At 42.2% G+C, this 22,953-nt stretch overlaps 1 protein-coding gene across 2 annotated transcripts in view; it reads left to right on the top strand.

Moving 5' to 3' along the window:
* LOC118273428 (nephrin) overlaps positions 1-16,421 on the top strand; it is a 216,134-nt gene extending 199,713 nt beyond the window's left edge. For both annotated transcript variants that reach the window (XM_050699043.1, XM_035590399.2), the window contains exons 10-17: positions 2,413-2,572; positions 4,318-4,507; positions 4,806-4,909; positions 5,033-5,171; positions 6,637-6,791; positions 10,889-11,095; positions 13,266-13,339; positions 14,190-16,421. In XM_050699043.1, the coding sequence (XP_050555000.1) occupies positions 2,413-2,572; positions 4,318-4,507; positions 4,806-4,909; positions 5,033-5,171; positions 6,637-6,791; positions 10,889-11,095; positions 13,266-13,339; positions 14,190-14,384 (1,224 nt within the window). In that variant the 3' untranslated portion in view covers positions 14,385-16,421. The remainder of the gene's footprint in view (positions 1-2,412; positions 2,573-4,317; positions 4,508-4,805; positions 4,910-5,032; positions 5,172-6,636; positions 6,792-10,888; positions 11,096-13,265; positions 13,340-14,189) is intronic.
* The last annotated feature ends 6,532 nt before the right edge of the window (positions 16,422-22,953 follow it).

Consider the following 22,953-nt stretch of genomic DNA (forward strand, 5'->3'; position numbering starts at 1 on the left):
TGAAGGCTCGTGCTGGGCAGCTGTAGTCGTCCCGGATGCCTGCACGCCAATTACGAAGAATACTCGGATGTCGCGAGCTGAATGTAAGCAAACAGTGTTATCAGGTGGAAAATACCTCTCTTTATTCGTTAATGGCAGCTATTTGCGCGGAGTGGCGCGGGCTGAGGGCGCGGGGTGCGGGGCGCAGGGGCGCGGGGCTCCCTCGCGACCTCCCGTGATCATCCACGAGATTGTGCTCCAATGAAACTCGTCTGCCTCATAATGGACCAGCCTGATTGAATCAGTCGCCCTCCATTCACGCGGGATGGATCCCAAGATCAAGATTTTTCGAAACGTTTCCTGTAGTGTTGATGAGAAAATCACCGATGAATCTATTTGTATCAATCCACATTATGTATACAGTTATAATATACATAGGTGTATAGGTATGGGAGCAGGTATCGTACTCTTCTCATTATGTTGTCGATAGATTCAATCTGAGAAGTTTATGATTTGAATAAGTTTGTTAATCACAATGTTTTATAGTAGAATATGACTGGCGTCAAGTAAAATTATCTAGCGAACACAATTAATATATAATAAAAATTTACTAGAACCGTGTTTGTAAGTAGTGTAAACATACACACACACACACATGCCTGCATCGTACATGCTGGTACCGCAGCCAGCGCGGAGCCCCACTGAACTGCTTCAGCCCGCGGACCAAGTTTTCCAATTTGCAACGTCTCGAGATCTACCAGATTATTGACTCCCACAGCACACACCAACAATCTCCGGTCAACTATTATAACTATATTTCTTAAAGTATCTGCCGCACTCAGAGACATTCAATATAATGATTAATTATTCCTTAGCAACGACTTTGTTCCGAAAACAATTGGTAAGGACTGGGTTCAGTAATCATTCAATGACTCTGAGTACGGCGGTTAAAGGTATAAGTGAAGTAAAACATAAAAAGGTAATAATTTATACTGTGGTGCCATTATTTGTCCAAGGTGTAGATTTCTAAGGAGACGAACAAGTAATACCAGCTGTCACTTAGCTTCCACTCTCAACATTATTTTATAATAGTTTAAGTTAAGTTACAGTACCACTGGAAGCATTCGTAAATTGGATTCGTAGAGCCACGCAATACCTGAAGTAATAATTAAACAAAAATATCAAAAGATAATGCTTGCTAGCAGCAACTGTATTCTCTTCCCCCGTAATCTCAATATTCGTGTTAAACAAAGTCGCAATAAGCAGTGCGACGCGAGCGCCCTCTGTCCATCGCTACCGGCCCGCTAGTCGCTCGTCGCTCCAAAGGTAAAGGCCCAATTATGTGTTTTTCATCAGCGCCAACAGTCTGTAGCACTAATTTCACGCAGCTTTCAAATTGTCTCTTTTAATTTCCCCTTTTGTAATGAAACAACGGATCGGACTAAACAGATTTTTTGTTCACCAGTCTCGTCGACTTCATTTGTAAAACGACATTACAAGTGTAACCGTGTACACCGCAAAGTGTCCCGAACTTGACTGCTCGGCTTTCTACATCCATAACTAACCACATTACTAAATCAAACCAAACATAGTACGTAGTCTCTTCTATCATCATTTCTATATTGTTTGTATTTCCCAGAACTGCGGACTGCCTAGCAGGTTTCCGGGGCTCCGGCTCGAAAAGCAGGAGTAGAATCGGGGTGGTTTTTAGTCAATAAAAGTCTGACATTCCCTCTCTTCTCGCCCAAGGTCATTAAATGATTTCCGCGTTTAGATTTAATAAGAATAATAATTACAATTATTATGAATCAAGCTGCCATAACCAAAGTACTTCCCTACTCTCCTTCTTCATTCTATCAATACCTACGCTTACGAGATATTGTACTGCCCAATATTATACATTGTTGTTTACACGTCATTGTGTTAATTAGAGTTTAGATCAGAGATAACAATGAGTTGTCGCCATCACAGCCAAGACGACGAGCGTCGTTGTTATAAATGAAACAAAAGACAATAATTGTCTAAATATGAAAGTGTGTCTAATCAGGAACGGACCTCTGGCATACAGCCGCAGCGAGGGGAACACGTCTCACTGATACTAAAAATCTTTTTGTTTCAAACAAAAAAATATATAATCAGTCCTCTCTACTACGTAACGAGTACCTTTGTCCGCTGGAGTGGCGCCTTTTGTAGGGCCGGCGGTAATGGGCGGACCCTTTGTGTAAATATATTCTAGTAATTGTACCCCCACGCCCCCGCCCTGAGCCTCTCAGAAAGAACATTTACGTCATCATAATATTGCAGGAATATTTTTTCATGTTACGTTACAATGTGATCGACGTGGCTTATAAAATGTTACTGCTCACCTTTGTGTTTTAGTTTTTATTTGATTTCAATAGTACAAGTCGAGTAACCGGTCGTGTGTCGTTGCAGGACCGCGCCCTGGCGCACAACGCGACGGCGCGCGTGTTCCACAGCAACCAGAGCCTCGTGCTGCAGAAGGTGACGCGCCACAGCTCCGGCCGCTACGCCTGCTCGGCGCTCAACGCCGAGGGGGAGACCGTCTCCAACGAGCTGCTCTTCCGGGTCAAATGTAAGTACCACAATGTCTCATTATCTCAGTTCTGCTGCACTCGTTGCATCACACCTACCGCACCACTAAGGTTTTACTCACTACCTGCTGGTACTCGTCTACAACAACTACATATTTATAATTACAAGATGTAGCTTGTTACATTAATGTAATTATTGATATCGTACATTGATAATACATTAGAGTTGACTAAAGTACATTTGCAGAAACGATCCCAGCACCGGGTGAATGGGGATATAGTCTCATCTCATTGATAGTATTTTAAATTCAGTGTTGGCTCCCTAAATCTCCGAAGGATTCGACAGTTTCATGTAATATTCACGCACCATTTGGGCCTTGTCGTTTTGCGTCAAACAGAATTATGCAAGAAAATAAAGCACACCATATTGCCATGTACCGGGAGGCAATCCAGTACTTGTACCGCGCCTCGTGTTGCCTGTACCTCAGCTGAGTGTGGGGGCGCGGGGCCGGCCGCGGCGCGCGCGCCAGCGAGCACGCGGAGTGCAGGGCGTGCAGTGCCGCAGGTGCTGGTGTCTCCGCGCGCCTCCACCCACTCACTAATGGCTGTCGATCTATTTGCCAATTGTAAGATATGGCCCTGACAAAATAAGATGGGATTTTTTAATGGGGACCATAACTGCGAGTAATGTCGTAATAAATTTTGTTTCACAAGAAAAAATGTTTTGTAATGAAGTTGCTGTTATTGCTCGTTACGATCGGAGCAATTTCATTCGTGACCCGATGCCGTTAGTCTTCGCTGGCTGTTGTTGAAATAACTTGCTCCAGTTCGAAGGTAGATTATCCTATTACGTTTTGCATTACCTATTTAAATGGGTTTTGTCTCGGAACGTTTAATATGTTTCAAGATTTCTCTACGGCAGCTGCGTCCCCGCTATTTTATTTTGACGCTCACTAGCAAAATGGAGACGATGTAATAAAATGAGGCAATCACATTTATTGCATCAATTGTTTCTCTCGCTAACGCGGCCCTCGTTTTGTTTGGCGCGTACTTAATTAGTGTGTGGGTGAGGGGCACAGGGCGCGTGGTGGCGCGTGGTGGCGCAGCTGACTACCATTAAGGGTGACCGCCGTGACCACTGAACTACTCCTTACCCCTAATTCACAATGTACGGCCCCTTGACCTTCACTTCCCACTCCATGTCATTGTAAACATGAATTAAACTTATTACGAGACGTTTATATAACTTGCTCATCTATGTAGGCAAGTCATCGGGACACATAGCTATATCTTTGCTCCAAGTTTCCATCCAATCCTCTCAGTAGTTTTTAAATAAAGGGTTTACCTTTATACTATAGAAATTTATTTTCTCCACAGACTGTCGCATGACTTATATCGTTACAGGTATATGTACGTACAGGCATAGGTACGGGAGTTCGTACTGTGATTTCAATGAGGACTAATATAAACAAAATCGGCAAGGACACTAGTCAAACTAAAGTCTATATTACTCACTAGTAGCAAACTATTAGACAATACATTTTTGACAGGTACATTAGTATAAGTTTTTAAACTGACATGGTCACTAACACTATTATTAGAACTTATGATTTAAAATATCGCAAACTCACCAAAATGAATAAACATGGTAAATATCCCGTCATAAGTTCTAATAATAGGTACATTAGTGCCATCTAGGCATCACAAAAACAACAGTCCTCATTTACTAAAGCACGGACTATTAGTTAATTAACCCTGGTTTCAAGTTAAACCGCGTTGGTTGCAGACGCGCCGTCGTGTCGGTCGAGCGGCGTGGCGGTGGTGGGCGCGGCGCGCGGCGAGTCCGTGGTGATCGTGTGCGAGGTGGACGCCGACCCGCCCGCCGCCGTCTTCAAGTGGAAGTTCAACAACTCCGGCGAGACGCTCGACGTCGCCGCCGACAGATACACCTCCAACGGCAGCGCCTCCAGCCTCAAGTGCGGACTCATATTTATTACAATATGCATAATAATCACATCATTATAACAAGTACTTTTGTGTCTTACATATTTCAAACACATCCGCTTTTTTAAATCAATGCTATCTGTCGAGTAAGTCATTTGATTGCCATGTCGAGGAAATATAGCGTGTTTTCTAAATTACGAAAAGTTCACAAGTATAGTGACATTACATGAGAGTGCAGACCACCACATGGCTTGTGAAACTACGTATATGCAGTATTGCACTAATACATGTAGTGGAGGACACACAGTGAGCGCGCGTCGTGCCCGACAGGTACACTCCGGTGGCGGACCTGGACTACGGCACGCTGTCGTGCTCCGCGTCCAACGAGGTGGGCGCGCAGCTCGCCCCCTGCGTCTTCCAGATGGTGGCGGCAGGTCAGTGCACACCTCGCGAGGTGAACATGTACTCTTCTCTCGTCCGTACGGAATAACAATATTTAGGTACCATTTTGTCATGAACAGCGCATTATATTAAAACAACGTGTTGTGTACACATAGGCAAGCCACACGCGCCCCGCAACTGCACGCTGTGGAACCAGACGGCGGAGTCGGTGGAGGTGTCGTGCGTGGCGGGCTTCGACGGCGGCCTGCCGCAGCGGTTCCTGCTCGAGGTGTACTCCGACGGCGCCGTGCCCAGGTACTACTACCCACTACTTCGCGCCGCCTCACGCCGCTGTCACTGCGACGAGCAGTATCGTCACGCGTGGCCCACCATGTTGCCATAAACCCCACAGAAGCTGACGGGCCGGGGCGGGAGGGGGGCACGCCGCGGGGCCACACGAGCATTGTTTTTAATATTACAGAGGCAATCTGGGCTCTCAAGCTGCGCCCCGGTGACGTGCGCAGACTTAACGACACCGTATTATTACAAAATTCCTTTATTATATTTCCCCGAACGCACCGGCTTAAGTGAAATAATGTGTATCGAAACCGTAATGGGTATGGAAACGCGCGACCCTGACATTTTATTATTTTTACGAAACTGCTAAAATATAATAATAAAAAGCTAAGAGTGGGTATCGCCGACACTGGGGCCGTTCCAATCGAACTACAGTGAGTGGACGAGGACACCAGTGTCTCCACACACTAGTTCTTAGTGCGCGACATGAGCAGCTCTCAAAGTGGAATCCCGTGTAAACATCGGGGCCTCATTAAAGTTGGTGGAACAACGTTAATTGTGAATTAACACGACGCGGGCCGGTCCCTGAGCGCCGCGCCCCGCCCGTGGTACCTACACGACGCGCATCTCGTGTCGTATTCCGTATTCATGTATCTATTTCAGCGCTTAATGCGCCTAGAAATAGGCTATTAATGTCGGTGGCGCCTCGCCATCGTCGTAGCTACAACATCGCTTCATATTCCACCGCCGGCCGCCGCGCGCCGCGCCTACAAGGTGCCCACGCCAGCGGACGCTTGCTTCCTGCTCCACCAGTAGAGGCCACTCTGGTCCCGCGCCACACTATCTCTGTAACTCCTCGTGACTATGTAAAGTTGTAATGTAAATGGGTATTGGCAGCGCGTACGCCGCGCCCGCCTTGTAATTATGGCGCTAAATAATTTCCAATAAAGCGTAACAGATGATGGGTTCCAGCTCGCCATTAGCAACAATAAAACGAGGATAACGAGAAAAATGTTAAAATATCACACAATTTTATTACCTCGTAAAATGTTTGTTAGGATCGGAACCGGGCTCGTGTACACTTTATGTGAAATAATAAAATAAGTGTTAAATAATAATTACGCGACGTCAGCGTATCCATGCTGTTTGAACAATGTAGGCGAGGCTCACGCAGTGCATGTGAAATTGTTAGTAAACGCACTCTTTTATATGTAGGGCAATGTTTTTCAAACTAAATACTAAAAAACTTAACCTAATTGGTTATCATGATAAGCTCAAAAATCAAGTTGGTACATTTATTTGTTTTTTAAAATAAAAAATAAGTTTGTTCAAAGTCAAAGTTAAAATTTTCGTTGTAACAGCGTGACTCGCAATATCTATAATGTGTCAAGTAACTTTTGAAGTTATGAAAGAAATGAATTGATGTAAGGGAATAATTGTGTAGGGTGTTTGAAATAATATTGCGATGACGAATTGTTCGTAGAGTAAACCTGTCCTCGGACGAGCCGTCGTGGACGGTGCGCGGGCTGGAGTGGGACGTGCGGCACCGGCTCGTGGCCGTCGCCTTCAACTCCAAGGGCCGCTCCGCGCCCGCCAAGCTGGACGACGTGCTGTTTCGAGACCCAGAGAAGAGAACAGGTTAGTGCCAACACATCTACCTCGCCACCTCACGCCGGGACACGTTCGGCTGTGAATAGAATAGCGCGACATTTAAGTACAATCATTAACTCGCCATTGAAACATACGAGCTACGGCACTCGTCTATAACTAGTTTTTGTTCTAAATCACTCAGCGAAACTCAATTTGGAGGGTAAAGGGCGGGTCCCTCGGGAGCCGAGGCCGACGGCGGCGCACTAAGTGGCGGCCGAGCGGCCTTTATCCTCCGCGAATTATTAGCCGAGGGAAAACATTAGCCTCGCCCGGGAAATATAAGTAACGAGGAAAAGTACCGGCTAAAACGTTCAGCATTCAGTGTTGATACTGAACCGAGTGACTCCAGCGCTCCACATGCCCCGCCCCCGCCTCCCACACTCCAGCGCCAGCACTAGGTTTCTATACAATAAATCGCTATGCACATGAGGCAGTGGCTTGCTCCTAAACTAAGCAAATACTTATAACGTCAGTAAATGTCAGTATCGACCGCTGCAGAAGTAGGCCGCACCGCTCTGCAACCTCAAGATAATCCTATTTTAATTAAACGCGCTCGGATTTAGCAGCGACCTTAATCAAGAGGTGGAGGCCCTCCTCGCACTGTGTCGCCAGCTCGCCACACTACACCTCGCACTGTGTCGCCAGCTCGCCACACTACACCTCGCACTGTGTCGCCAGCTCGCCACACTACACCTCGCACTGTGTCGCCAGCTCGCCACACTACACCTCGCACTGTGTCGCCAGCTCGCCACACTACACCTCGCACTGTGTCGCCAGCTCGCCACACTACACCTCGCACTGTGTCGCCAGCTCGCCACACTACACCTCGCACTGTGTCGCCAGCTCGCCACACTACACCTCGCACTGTGTCGCCAGCTCGCCACACTACACCTCGCACTGTGTCGCCAGCTCGCCACACTACACCAGCCTCACTCGGATGCCACGAACTCTGGCTCAGATTCACGTCCAACTATTCATATTATTATTTGTGTATATCGTGAAGTTTCGCTGACAATGCCTCCATCACTCGATAAAAATAAGTGGACTATCACTCGGCCCGACTACTGACGCGGAAAAACTAATGCGCGTGCTATCGACGTCGACATGTGGGCCCTTTCATTTCTCGCCTCGAAGGACGGCGCCTCAGATAACGATTTTTTTAATATTGACCATTTGATATTACCTGCCCTACAAGTTCCAACCAAGATTTTATATAAGTAAAGTAATTTAAAAAGAATTTAGTTCTCGTTACTGAGTGCAACAGATATTATAATTTATTTGTGACACCAATAACAAGTGGTCTGGAAGTTGGCACAAACACATTTAGAACCAGCCGTACTAGTCGACAGCACTTTACTGACAAGTTATCCTTTACAAGATGATGTTACTGTAATGAGTGTAATACTCTAGTTGGTGACGTATGTATAAATCAGGATTATAATAAGTCAATGAGAGTAGTGGGTAATAAAATAGCACGTCTGAATCAACGAAGGATTTAGGCAGAAATGATGCCAGCAAACATATCATTTTTATTTGGTTGGCGTTCGGCCGGAGCGGCCATTTGTTAGCCGGCTATTTGAGCCGTATTCAGTGGAGTCGAGCCGCTAGCTCGAATAAATCAACCGCTTCGAGCCGCTCTGCCCGCACTGAAATATGATCGTGCGCCTCTCTAATCCGCCTTTGTTTTAGAATCATTACTCCAACTCGAAGCCGACCGGCACTTACATGTCGTCACGTTAATCGACATATCATCGTGCAATCTAATCACGCAATAGTTAGGGCTCCATTGGAAATATCGAGGAAGTGTTGTTGTCGTTGCAGCAGCACCATTGCTGAACATTTCAACTGAAGTAATGATTGTGGAATTTAGATGTGACACTGGAACACTCACAATGTGATCCGTGTCGCTACCCAACCGTAGTAAGAATCAATTGAACGTTATATGAAAGTGCAACCATCGAGATGAATACGCAATATTTGGAATCAGATTTGTTGTATTAATTACGAACCGTGGAAATATACAATAACCGTGTAATAAATCATTGATGAAGTGCAATGAATAATGATTATTCATTCGTTGTCGTTTTTACGAATCGGCCGCGCCGGCGATGATTTATCGGCGAGTGCAGCGGGCGCGTGTCGCCGACGTCGCTTGTCGCTCGGCGCCAATATCAAACTTAAATCCAATAGAAATATCAAAACAGGATCAAATATTAAATAATAGTGCTATATACATGGTGACCTTGAATTCGACGTATTCCTCTCGGGAGGTGATAATACAACTAATTTCCTACAAAATTAGCCCTGAGGTCCTTGGGCGGAAAGTGGCTGGTTTCTGAGATATTCAACATTTTTGGTTTTTGAAAAAAATCCCGAATTGACTACAAAAACATCAATAAATAAAAAAATACTGGTTGGATTTTAGTTATTTTAGTTTTAATCAGTTGCCAATACATCAGTTATAATTTATAAATACTAATAATGTAAGAAATATCATTCGTTTTAAAATAGCAAGTATTTTCTTATCAAATTTTGTTTTGTGTCCTTAATTTGGGCAATAGTAAACTAGATTTATTTCAAAAAAAATATATGACACTAAGCGTACAAACCATTAGAAAAACTTCCTTGGTTTATTAGCCACCCAGAAACATAAAATTATTTACAAAATTCTCAAAAACAAATGAATTAATTGATGATAAGTAGAGTGTAAAGAGAAAAGGGCAATTTCAAAACCATCTTTATTTGCAAAATTTTGTTCAAGGTGACCTCCCCTACGACGAAGACATGCCCGAATATGCTTCCTTATTTCTATGACGGTCACTTTTGGACTGAATATGCGTCTTTTTTTTCGTCACTATCTTCAAATATGTTTCGGAGAAGAATTTCGATACACGGCCTATTCCGTCCGCATAAACAAGGGATTTCATGTAAAAATCAATCGTCGTCAGATTCTGGCCTCCTTGTATGCCATGGAATTGGACCCTCCTGCTAGTTTAACGCGTGGGAACTGAGGTATCCTACCATTGCCTTCAAAACTTCCTTGGTTTATTAGCTAATAAACCAAGGAAGTTTTTCTAATGGTTTGTACGCTTAGTGTCATAAATTTTTTTTGAAATAAATCTAGTTTACTATTGACCAAATTAGTGACACAAAACAAAATTTGATAAGAAAATACTTGCTATTTTAAAACCAATGATATTTCTGACATTATTAGTATTTATAAATGATAACTGATGTATTGGCAATCGATTAAAACTAAAACTTCTAAAATCTAACCAGTATTTTTTTATTTATTAATGTTTTTGTGGTCAATTCGGGATTTTTTTACCAAAACCGAAAATGTTGAATATCTCAGAAACTAGGCACTTTCCGCCCAAGGACCTCAGGGCTAATTTTGTAGGAAATTAGTTGTATTATCACCTCCCGAGAGGAATACGTCGAATTCAAAGTCACCCTGTATAATTAACGGCAGGTACCAAAAAATCTTAGAAAAAACTACATTTTTATTACAAACTTTGATTCAGTTTAATGACACAAAGACAACGCGTTGTGATTGTGATAGTTTGCAAGTTATAATCTTCGGGCAACAAGTAACAACAGCAATATAACGTAACGCAACTAATCTGTAGCGGAACAACCGCGGCGTCGCGGGCGTCGTGTCGGTCGCGTCGCGTCGCCTGACGCGCGCCGTTTGTCGACCGCGACGCAACTTCTATCATTAATACCATTCCTCGTTATTAATATTAGCATTAACATTATGCAAACTGCTAGTTTCGGGACAGTTTAACGTCATTTAAGAGCAAGGAAACAACAGATGTCTTCCATTAACCAAAATAAGTAATGAAAATCTGGACGTTCTGCACATAAGCTCCACAAGAACCCAAGGTAGGAAGGGGTGGGGGGGGCGGTGCAGTTGGTATTGTAATCGTTTGTGGTTTCGTTCTACGCTAGACAATGTCACTAGTGACAACTCTCGAGTCACTGCCTGTCCTGCACCTGGTCCTGCTTCGATATCTAGCTCTCATTATTTTGTTATTAATGTTTGATATATATTGAAAGTTGTTGTTAATGTTTACTATTTACAGCGTCGGAGGCGCAGCTGGGCGTGAGCGGCGTGGTGGGGGCGCTGGGCGCGGGCGCGGGCGCGGTGTGCGCACTGGTGGCGGGCGCGTGCGCGCTGGCGCTGCGCCGGCGCCGGCGCCCGCGCCTCGCCAAGCCGCCTCCCGCGCCCGCGCCGCCCGCCAAGCTGGACCACGACGATGCCGAGCCAGACCTCATACCCAATAACTACTGTAAGTACCTCATTCTCTGCGGACTACTGTGTCATAAATTTGTGATAGAAGTGGGGTATTCGACTGACTAGTACTTTTGATAGCAATTATTTTGAAAGGATTAGTAAGTTAACTTAAAGCCCTAACACCTAACTAATCGGTAGTCAGATCAATTGGTTCAATAGCTGTCGACGACATGGTGCGCCGGCGACGGCAGCACGAGGCGCGAACCGTTAACGACGTCCCTAATTAAAAGCTAATGTGGATCCGACTTCCCAAGTAAGTTAGCGAGTAACCGCCACCCCGCGGCGACTATCGATCGCAAATTAACTCGTGCACGCGCCAAACATTCTGTCGCCACATTAACGACTTTCAAAACGCCGTCGCAGTAGCTCTTGTCAAAGTTGGCGCATACTTCCGTGATGAATGGCCAGCAACCTGCACCGACTCCGCTTCTCTGTGCGTGTCATTTGACTTCAAATTAAACGTCAAATAGTGCATCATGAGCAAAGATTCGTCTGAATTTTCATATACTAAGCAGGCATTACAGGCAGACAAACATGATAATTATATTGAAATTTTCAGTAGTTTAAGAATTATATTTTGTCTAAGTTTCGATATTTTTGTCACTGACTGACTAACTTACAGATCATCAAAAGCCGACATAGAAACTTCAAATTTAGAATACACTTAGTTTTGTACCTAGATCAAGGGAAAACTTAAATATTTTGTAAAATGAGTCCAAGTTTCTAGATAGATCAACTGCATCAGTAACTCTGTAATCCCATACGTATGGGATATTAAACATGAAAACACAAACTTGTGTTTACATGATTACGTGCGATGACAAAGTCGTTAGTCGGTCTTTTTCCGGATATTTTTGATGGGATTTGATATTCATGAACGAAACATGTAGTTCCCGGATTGTGCAAAACATTGGGCAGACGCACGGCCCGTGACCAGACGCCATAAATCGTGACGTAATGAATACCGTCCTCGCCGCCATTAAAACACTCTCACACACTCTCACACTATTATGATGCAGGCCCGGAGACGCAACAGCCCCGGCCTTGGAATACCATATTGTACCTTATATTGCTACTCACTCCAAAAGTAAAAAGTAATAATTAAACAACAACAGTTGTAAATTACCCACGACATTACCCACGCAGTTTTATAAAATATGATCCGTCTTTCAGTCCACCAACACTAGCTCACGCGCGGGTGTGTATCGGTTGTTTTATCTAGACGTCTTGTTGTCCATACACTGTTCTTTGTTGGAAATCCAATGTCTATGACATTAGGCTATTCATTTGCACATACATAGTTTAAAAAATAAATGAAGGTTACAGTTCGTAGCGCGTAGCACCTCGTAGCCATACCTCGTAGGCCTCGTAGCCTCGTAGCACTTTGCATTCTCTACCTGCGGTGTAAGTTTCCTGCGACTACTTCACACTAGTGTGACCACGAGTCTCTGCCCAACACGTCACGTGACATCTGTGCCAATACCATATTGAAAACACACTACACGTGAGGTTAGTGGGTGTGCCGTGTGGGTAGGGGAGAAGTGGGTATATTCATGAATATTGATACTGCATCGTGAATATTCAGTGTGGCGACACTAGCAATTGAAAACATGCCACAAAAGGAGCGCCGACACTGCACGCAATGCTAGAAAATCTAAACCAGCATTCATTGTGAGACCAGTGCGAGTCCTTAGGTGGTCCGTTCACTTTAGGTACTGAATGGAAATATAATTAGTCAGTAGGCTGGCAGTCGAACACGCTAAGCAGGCGCGCTGTACCACAGGTCGCGGCGGAGGGGCGCGGGCCGCGGCCGGGGGCTCGATGCGCGCACCAATTAATTATTTCTTGTGTCCTGACTTCCGCTCGCCTCCGTCTTTGAATGTAGTGATTAATCAGGTTTTTTCCCTCTGCGGATAAATCTCGGCCGGATCAGTGCGGGTCTGCTGTTATTTATGTACATCGTCGCCGGGCCACGCTCGCTCTTATAGGGACCACCCCTCACTTATTTGTACTAAACACCCATTTCTAAAAACTACTTATTACTTACTCAATATTGAATGCTTACGTGCGGTACATAACATGGTTTATAAGCGTGTTTATAGTTGTAAATTATTTAAAATATAGGTTTACAGCAGTAAGTAGTAAGAGAATGTGTTGCGTTGCAGGCGAGGCGGCGAGCGCGCCCAGCCTGGCCGTGTCGTCGCCGGCGCGCACCGCGCCCGCGCCGCTCGCCACTCCGGTACGTAGCCTCCTGCCTGCACTGGAACCAAAGCAACTTCAGCACGAAGGCACCGACTCCACCGGAGTAATACCACGATCTCACACAAAACCCGACAACCTACGCTTGCATTGTTTCCACGTGAGAGGAGCAATGAGGGAGGGACGTGTCTCGACGAAAGAATACCGAAAGACAAGAATTACATATCTATCATAAACTTACATAAGTATATAAATATTGTCCTCTAATAACTGAACGACACAAATTAAGTATTTCGATTAACAATCTTACAAAGCGTTAAGAAAATGCTTCAGTTATCTCGCGTTTCACTAAGATCTTCCCAAATCCCTTGCTCCGAGACCCTGTCGTGGTGGTTGGTAGCAACACGGGCAGTTTTAATTAAGTCGCCGTAGTTTAATCAGCTCGTTCTTTTGTCGCGTCACTTCAACTGTCACTCGCCACACCGGCCGATGTTGCGCGTGTCGCGGTGTCTGCGTTGTTTGTGTACACCTTAATTGAACGTTATCTGGCGAGTGCGGCCCTGAGCACAACGCCGCGGCCGCTGGAGATGCGCGCCCGATACCCCGACCGCCGCACCACCGCGCGCACACATACTTGCTGATTGGATGGACACTACCTGCGTACATACTATAAGGCATATAATGTACGTACCTATTGTTGTGCACACACAAAATATGCGACAAGGAGTGGATAATAATACGAAAACATAATTCCTGTTACTTGTAGCTCACATACCCGATGTATAATTGTCGAAATATTGTTTGTACAAAAAAAGTCAAATAAGTGAACGATTAAATATGTACATGTTTATACTGTTAGACACATGATAGAGAATGTATTGTTGCGACAGGCGTGCAACGGGCCGGGCGCGTCGTGGACCTGGGGCGCGCGCGGCGTGGCGCCCGGCGGCGGCGCGGCGCCTGGCGCCCGGGCGCTGGGCCGCTCGGCGTCGGCGACGCTGCGCGCGGCGCCGGCGCCCGACCTCAACGTAGACGCCATCAAGGAGAAGCTGCTGGACCATCGGATCCCGGAGAGCTGCGTGTAGTGCTCGCCCGACTGCTACAGACCTTACTGACTGGTGGCGCGCTCTGTGTTAGTGAAACCGTGCCGTGTCGGACTCGATGCATGGACTCGAGTAGGTGTGTGCGTGACAGTGTGCGTGTGTGCGTGTGTGCCCGCCTACTGACGATGCGCACTGTAAATGTTGTAGCTAGATTATTTCTTCAATGTCATCTTTGGTATCATTCTGTGGTGACGGAGCTGGAGACGCGGCTTCAGCGCTTAGAATACACGAGTTCTGTGGGACAGCGTACGACGGGTACAGAGTAGTGACAATGATGAGTACTGAATAGAATTACAAACACACAAGGGGCTTCCCGTAAACATTATTTAACTTTATGTGTCCTGAGGGTCACTGCGCCTGAATAGCCACTATGGTCGCTTATGTAACAAAAAGTGTCTTAAGCAGTGCACTACCGAACTAATAGTAAACCACTGTACGTCACATAATTTTAGATTGGTCGAACAGAACTTAACGCTTAGTTACGCCACCTAGTGAGAGCTAGGATAGTAACCCGCATTACATAATTTACCCAGCGATCATAAGATGTACCCAGTAAATATGAAATTACATACAATTTTGCCCTGTTTCGTATACATGGGTTCCTGTGTATACTTATATCTTTTATTTAATCACAGGTGTATTAAGTAGTTAACCACTGAATATAATGCACACAGAACATCAATAACCACGACGGCACCGCCTGCCGGGCCGTGGCATGCCAACACGGGCCCATCTTGTAGATCGCTTCGTTGACGCCAGCAGAAGGTTGCAATATTGTGTGTGGCAGTGAATGTATCCGCGTCCATCCGACACCTGATATTCTAAGCGCGGTTCCACGGAATTTGTAATGTTGATACACAAGTCACTAATTTTATTTAATAATTATGAAATTGTATATAGTAGTGTTTAAGCGACTGAGTCTTTGCCACTTTTTTACATGTCTACGAAATAGATAATTTTACCAGATAATATGATAAATATGTACATGAACTACTTTAGGTAAATCTATTCCTCGTTATCTGTACAAAACTTGATTTCTGTAAATATAATGTTTGTACTCGCTGTAAGGCTCCCGCTGCGCAGGCGCGCTCACTCTACATATCCATGTCATGTCTGCAATATGTGCGACATGTTCTCGCAAACTAACGATAACTACACTCGCCACTTCTCACAACTGAACGAGTAGCTAACTCTCCGAGGATCCACGAAGCCATACGATATTGTAACAGAGTACTGGACAACAAACCAAGTCAGAACGATGTACTCTCGGCTCCGGAGTGTGTCCTCGCACCGCGGCCGGGTGTGGACACTCCGTTACATTGACGATGACCTCACAGGACCGCGCTCTGAACCTGGACAAACATGTACAATTTGTGTATTGAATTTGGATACCTTGCCATACAATATTCGACACATACCTTGTTTTTGTTATGTACCTACCGAATTGTTATTAAGATAATAAGAAATGCTTCAACATGACGTTTGACTAAAAATAAATAAAATAAATTTATATTAATTACTTTATACAGTTTGGCATCTATGGTTGTGCTAACTAAGAGTATACAAGAGAAGCAGATCAAATCAACCGAATGAGCTGATGGAAGTATGGCGGACTCGTTTAGTTGCAAAAAGCTGCTTCACACACATACATACATACTTGTCTAGTGTAAGAAGCTAGCGTACTAGTGTAAGAGTTCGCGTTAGTTTGACGAGAATATTAGCAATGTACAGCGACAGATGAACATATCTACACACCGGGACGTATCACAGTGATATCACTGAAAGCTGTCATTCAGTACCAACAGACTGACATCCTCAACCTGTAGATAGTAATCACTAAGTAATAATATGCTACTCGTAAGGAATGAGAGCGGCGCGGGGCCGCGGTGCGGGCGCCGCGCGACCCGGGGCCCCGCGCCCAAACTGATTTGTTATAAAAAAATTAAAATAACTCAAAGAGTTTGCCCTACTGTTGACATTATTTATTTTGAACGAGATTAAAAGTTGTCTTGGAAATAATTATGGCTTTTTTTGATACTTATTCCCGAATCGTTACCGACCGAGTTGTGGAAGATAAACCTCAAAGATAAGGTATATGATCGCCATGTTTATATAATATATAATGATGATGATGGCAATAAAAAAAATTATCAAAAATCGATAAAAATCTGATAAGCAAAAATATTAATAAACCTGCAAGTTGGCTGACCTTCTAGCCTAAGAGGTTTTGTAAAATCGCGTACCAAAATGTAATCCTTAAGCCCCAGCAGTAGAAGTGGTACTTTCATAAACTACAATACAAATGGGTAGTATCCTCGGTCAAAAATAAATTATTACAACTTTTCAATACAATAAAATATTCAAAAATAATCACACTCTCATTCATAAATTTGATGACATACTTAATTTTCGATTTTTTCTAGCTAAATTTCATGTGTGGGTGAACTGAGGGACCACACTGGGAATTCGCGAAATGAAAGTTCTAGGATTTAGTAGTAGACCTAAAATAATTGTAGAACGAGATCTGGGAATTTGTAAACAAATATATTAAAAACTACGACCCATAAAGTGTGGTCCCTCAGTCCACATAACAAAGATAAATATTTTAGTGAATATTACTGAATAAAACCGTTATTATTTTACATAAAGTTTTAGTAAAAGTCTTAAAACATATTGTATAAAGAAATGGATCTTAAATATCGAAGCATTTCGAAGATAGCGATGATTAAAAGTGGTCCCTCAATCCTCGCCTCCACTGACATATAGACACTGCTAGCTGCTAGACGAGAGGAATATCAGAAAGTCTAGTGTACTTAACATTCAGTAATAGTTTTCTACTAAATAATAGGTATATAAAATTTTGTGTTTCTTACTTCTAAGCTGAGAAAATATTAATTTTTAATCCTATGAAAATAGGTAGACCAGTGTGACCACAAAATCAAACAAAGTGTAGTAATAACGGGTTTTATTCAGTAATATTCACTAAAATATTTATCTTTGTTATGTGGACTGAGGGACCACAGTTCAGTTGCTATACTTTTTTTATCTTTAATGCTTTGTGGTCTGTTATTTAATAGATATCTTTACAAATTATTTACTAAATGTCTGTATTCACAAAACCTTCTTTTATAAGATACTTTCCGAGATCTGACTGATCGTCTTTGAGAACTGAGGGACCACACTTTATGGGTCGTAGTTTTTAATATATTTGTTTACAAATTCCCAGATTCGTTCTACAATTGTTTTAGGTCTACTACTAAATCCTAGAACTTTCATTTCGCGAATTCCCAGTGTGGTCCCTCAGTTCACCCACACATTAAATTTCTAGAAATAAGTTTGAGAGAGTATTCCATACAAAGTTCATAGAAAATATCGTTTTTGACGTTTCGAAAAAAGGATTGAAATTGACTAGTAGGAAACTAGCCTATTGTTTAGTGCAATGCAATAGGCTAGTTTCCGTGTGTTTATTTTTGAATATTTTATTGTATTGAAAAGTTGTGATAATTTATTTTTGACTCAGTCATCATCCCTGTTATACAGGAGGACTCATTGCTGTGTTTATATTACATGTGTACGGAGTCTGGCCGTATACAATGCATCCACTATACATTGACACGTCATGCACTAAGTACGTAGGTAAGTACTTGGTAAATTTATTAATTTTAACAATAATACAACAGTTTATAAAATTGATAATGATATAATATTAATTATAAACTCGGTGTAAAATTAAATTAAATTAAGGTAAAATAAAATTTTACACCTAGTTATGAAAAAAAATACAAGAGGAAAATTCAACTCTACATATTTCAAGTAAGTATTACAGTTATATACCAAATTGAACCAAAATCAGAATAATCAACAATAACTTGGCCAGTGGCGGGTTCATGCGGCCTATGCGTAATTATTTCGGTTTACCTAGCAATATAGTAGTATACGGGTAGTTTGTTATAGAACAGATCACGCCAACAGTTAGTCGAACAAAAGACGAAAATAAATAGTTAATGAAATATTAAAATGTTGCCGTGCATTTGGAAATAAGCCACGCGGCGAATCTAAAACTGAAAAATCAAAAATGCAACGTTTCACGTTGTTTCTTCGTGTGAATCATCTAGCTTTATTACATTACTAGCTTCCGCCCGCGACTCCGTCCGCGCGGATGTCGGTCTCGCGTAGAAGTTTTATTTCTTCATTTTGAGTAACTCTGACAATGATATCTTATAAATATCTATTGGACCCAAATATGGCGAGGCCCATAATAATTAAGGAGATCCCTCTATTGAGCTACTGCTGTTGAGCTCGCGTTCTGTAGAATAAAACTGAAAAATAAAGATTTCTTTTCTACGTATTTTTCCAGGATAAAAAGTATCCTATTTTATGCCCAGGATAGTAAGGTATAATTATACCAAGTTTCATCGAAATCGAACCGTTAGTTTTTACGTGATGCCTGAACATTCAGACAGACAGACAAAAAAAATCACATATTTGGGTTTGGTATCGATCCAGTAACACCCCTGCTATTTATTCTTTCAATACTTTCAATGTACAGAGTTGACCCTTCTACAGATTTATTATAATACTAGCTTCCGCCCGCGACTCCGTCCGCGCGGATGTCGGTCTCGCGTGGAAGTTTTATTTCTCCATTTTGAGTAACTCTGACAATGACATCTTATATATCTATTGATTGGACCCAAATACGGCGAGGCCCATAATAATTAAGGAGATCCCTCTATTGAGCTACTGCTGTTGAGCTCGCGTTCTGTAGAATAAAACTGAAAAATAAAGATTTTTTTCTACGTATTTTCAAGGATAAAAAGTATCCTATTTTATGCCCAGGATAGTAAGGTATAATTATACAAAGTTTCATCGAAATCGAACCGTTAGTCACGTGATGCCTGAACATACAGACAGACAGACAAAAAAAATCACATATTTGGGTTTGGTATCGATCCAGTAACACCCCAATATTTTCAATGTACAGAATTGACCCTTCTACAGATTTATTCTAATATGAATGAATGAATGAATGTGTTATAAACGTAAAAGTAGACAAATACATATAATCAGAAAGCTCCGAACTGCTAAGCTATCGGGAGTTATACGTGTTATTGTGAGTCAACCATAAGAGATAGACATTTGCTGTCGTGGAATAATTTTTAAACAATTTTAAGGAGAACATTTCCGTCATACATTATTTCTGTGTAGCTTTAACCATTAAGGCTGCACACGCGACGGAAGCTTAAAAAATGGAGTAAGTTCTCCTGTTTTTCCAACATTTCCCTTCACTGCTCGGCTCCTATTGATCGTAGCGTGATGAAAAGTATACTATAACCTGCCCAAGAGTATGAAAAACAATTGTACCAAGTTTCGTTGAAATCTGTCGAGTGGTTTTTATTTCCATAAAGAACATACAGACAGACAGACAGACAGACAGACAGACAGACAAAAAATTTTCTGATTGCATTTTTGGCATCAGTATCGATCACTAATCACCCGCTGATAGTTATTTTGGAAATATATTTCATGTACAGAATTGACCTCTCTACAGATTTATTATAAGTATAGATAGATGATTAAATGAATGAATGAATGAATGAGTTATAAACGTAAGAGTAGACAAATATAATCAGAAAGCTCCGAACTGCTAAGCTATCGGAAGTTATACGTGTTATTGTGAGTCAACCATAAGAGATAGACATTTTCTGTCGTGAAATATTTTTTAAACAATTTTAAGGAGAACATTTCCGTCATACATTATTTCTGTATAGGTTTAACCATTAAGGCTGCACACGCGACGGAAGCTTAAAAAATGGAGTAAGTTCTCCTGTTTTCCCAACATTTCCCTTCACTGCTCTGCTCCTATTGATCGTAGCGTGATGAAAAGTATACTATAACCTGCCCAGGAGTATGAAGAACAATTGTACCAAGTTTCATTGAAATCTGTCGAGTGGTTTTTGTTTCTATAAAGAACATACAGACAGACAGACAGACAGACAAAAAAAATTCTGATTGCGTTTTTGGCGTCAGTATCGATCACTAATCACCCGCTGATAGTTATTTTGGAAATATATTGCATGTACAGAATTGACCTCTCTACAGATTTATTATAAGTATATAGATTAACTAGTTCTAATCACCAGATAACAATTGCAATCAATGCTTTGACTACCACACACGACATAAAGCCTGGTGACAGACAGATACCTAGAGGGACGTGGAGTCTTTATAATAGGGTTACCGTCCCGCTCCTTCGGGCAAGACCGAATAGTTACGAAGCCTGTGACGAAGCGCTATCTAGCGGGCCACGCGAGTACTTCTGTCACATCCCACCACAGGCATCGGCTAACGTAGAGGGAGGAGCGGACCTGGTTAGGTTACTAGGTGGCGCCTTCTCTGCATATATAGAATAATGTTGAATGTTGTGAAATGAAACGATGTCAATGTTCGACAATTATTTAATCCAGACTAATAAATAGAATCTGAGACTAAGAAAAGTTAATAAAGAATAGTGTTTGTATGTAATATTGAATTAACCGATTTTTACTACATACATAATCAATATACATACGATACACACACAAAATTATAGAATAAAAATATTTTTGTCTGTCTGTTTGTTCCGGGTAATCTCTGAAATGGCTGGACCGATTTTAACGGGTCTTTTACTGACAGGTAGCTGATGTGCTAAGAAGTAAATTGGTGTACTTTTATTTTAGAGAAATTATTTAGTTTAGTAGTTTAGTCACAAAGGCCGAAATCGCATTAGATAGTGTTAAATGTTTGTCTAACTTGTGACAGACAGACTGCAGACGTACTGTTTAACTAATTGTTTAAGCAAACCTACTTTCACCGACATTAACAATTTTTTAACTAGATCTACGTCCAATGAACGGATGCTGACCATGTGGACATATTGGCAGCGACCAGAATGCATTATGTACAAAATGTAACAAAGAATGCATTGACTGCCTCGTTTGCCGAGTGCTTGCAACTGCGACTGCCGGGCAAGGGGTCTCGGGTTCGATTCCCGAGTCGGGCGAAGTATGGCTGGGCTTTTTTCGGTTTTTTGAAAATTTCTCAGTGGTAGCATGGAGTCTGGAAATGTGCCCGGTATATGGCAATAGGCTCACCACCTATTACATGGGACTCATAATATAAATTGTGAAAAGTGGGTGTACACAGTGGCATTACGTGCCATAATGTGCACCTCTGCCTACCCCTTCGGGGATTAAAGGCGTGACGATATGTATGTATGTAAGTGACAAAGAACTACCTACCTAACGATACATGTAAGATATAACTACCTAATGTCGGTTGTTTACATTTAGTAAACAACGTAAAACGGTAACTTATAATGGTAACTAAACAATTGGTGACGAAATATTCAATATATGAGACGTTGAGACGGCAGCGTCCCTCGTGGTCGGGATTTGTACTCGTTCCGCGGCTGTGTGCGACCTCCGAGCGACACCAGAAGTACCAACGAGTCGTAAGTGTAAGACACGAAGTATTGACAGCGCCCTGGTGCAGCTGATGGGTCGGCAACAAAGTCACAGGCCGCGGCCGCAGCACGACACCGCAGCTTGTGTTTGTTGACAGCTACTTAGCTAGTTAGTGACATAAGAATGTAATAGAAAACTCTTCATTGTACACCACATAGCATCACAAAGGAGCAACATTTGAATGTTGACGCTGCGACGGGCGGCAGCTCGCGCCGGGACCATCTCCTGTGTCATGTTGCATTTAGAGACATGTGATTTTATACGCACGTCTGGGGTTGCCAACCGTACTGTTTTATATAGTATTGTACTATATTTCTGTACAAAAAGGTGAATGTTTATATTTTTCAAACGCTAAACATAATGAACGGACTGACTGAACGACCGAGATCTGTCTTTTGCTTAATTAAAATATTCTGAAGAAGAATGGAACTGATGGAAACATTATAATAGAGATATGTTTGCATTGTACTAGCCACTTCTTATACAATTTTCAGGAAGCTGTCCTAACTAAGAATTTATTTTAAGCATCATCTTCTAAAATGTCGACTTCTCTAGATAAAATTATTGTATCATTTAAAAAGCAAAGTGCTGATTGTTGACTTTGCTATTTGTAATAATAAAGGCGCTTAGATTTTTTTCAATTGTACATAATTTTGTAATATCACGGATTATGTGACTGATTAAATTTAAGTACATAGTACAAAAGGCTAACTATCATTTACCATGAAGATTTCGTGCGGAAACTATGTCAATAAAAAAATAAAAAATAGAAACTAAAATTGGATTTTTTGCAAATATCTTTGTACCTAGTTATAATTCACTCGTGTTGTAAAGCTTGAATAACACATAAATATATGTGATAAAATCCGGATATCAAATTTTGCTCTTTATTTTAAAGATAAAAGAACAATTTTAAAAAATCCTATTTAAACCACACTTCGAATTAGCAACTTTAGTTTTCTCGAAAACTAAAAATAATTGACATAGGGTTTCTTTTGCAATTTGTGTTATTAGGACTAACTACATCGATATACGCTATTAGCTAAAAA

This window comes from Spodoptera frugiperda, chromosome 1 (assembly GCF_023101765.2).
Source record: "Spodoptera frugiperda isolate SF20-4 chromosome 1, AGI-APGP_CSIRO_Sfru_2.0, whole genome shotgun sequence".
NCBI lineage: Eukaryota > Metazoa > Arthropoda > Insecta > Lepidoptera > Noctuidae > Spodoptera > Spodoptera frugiperda.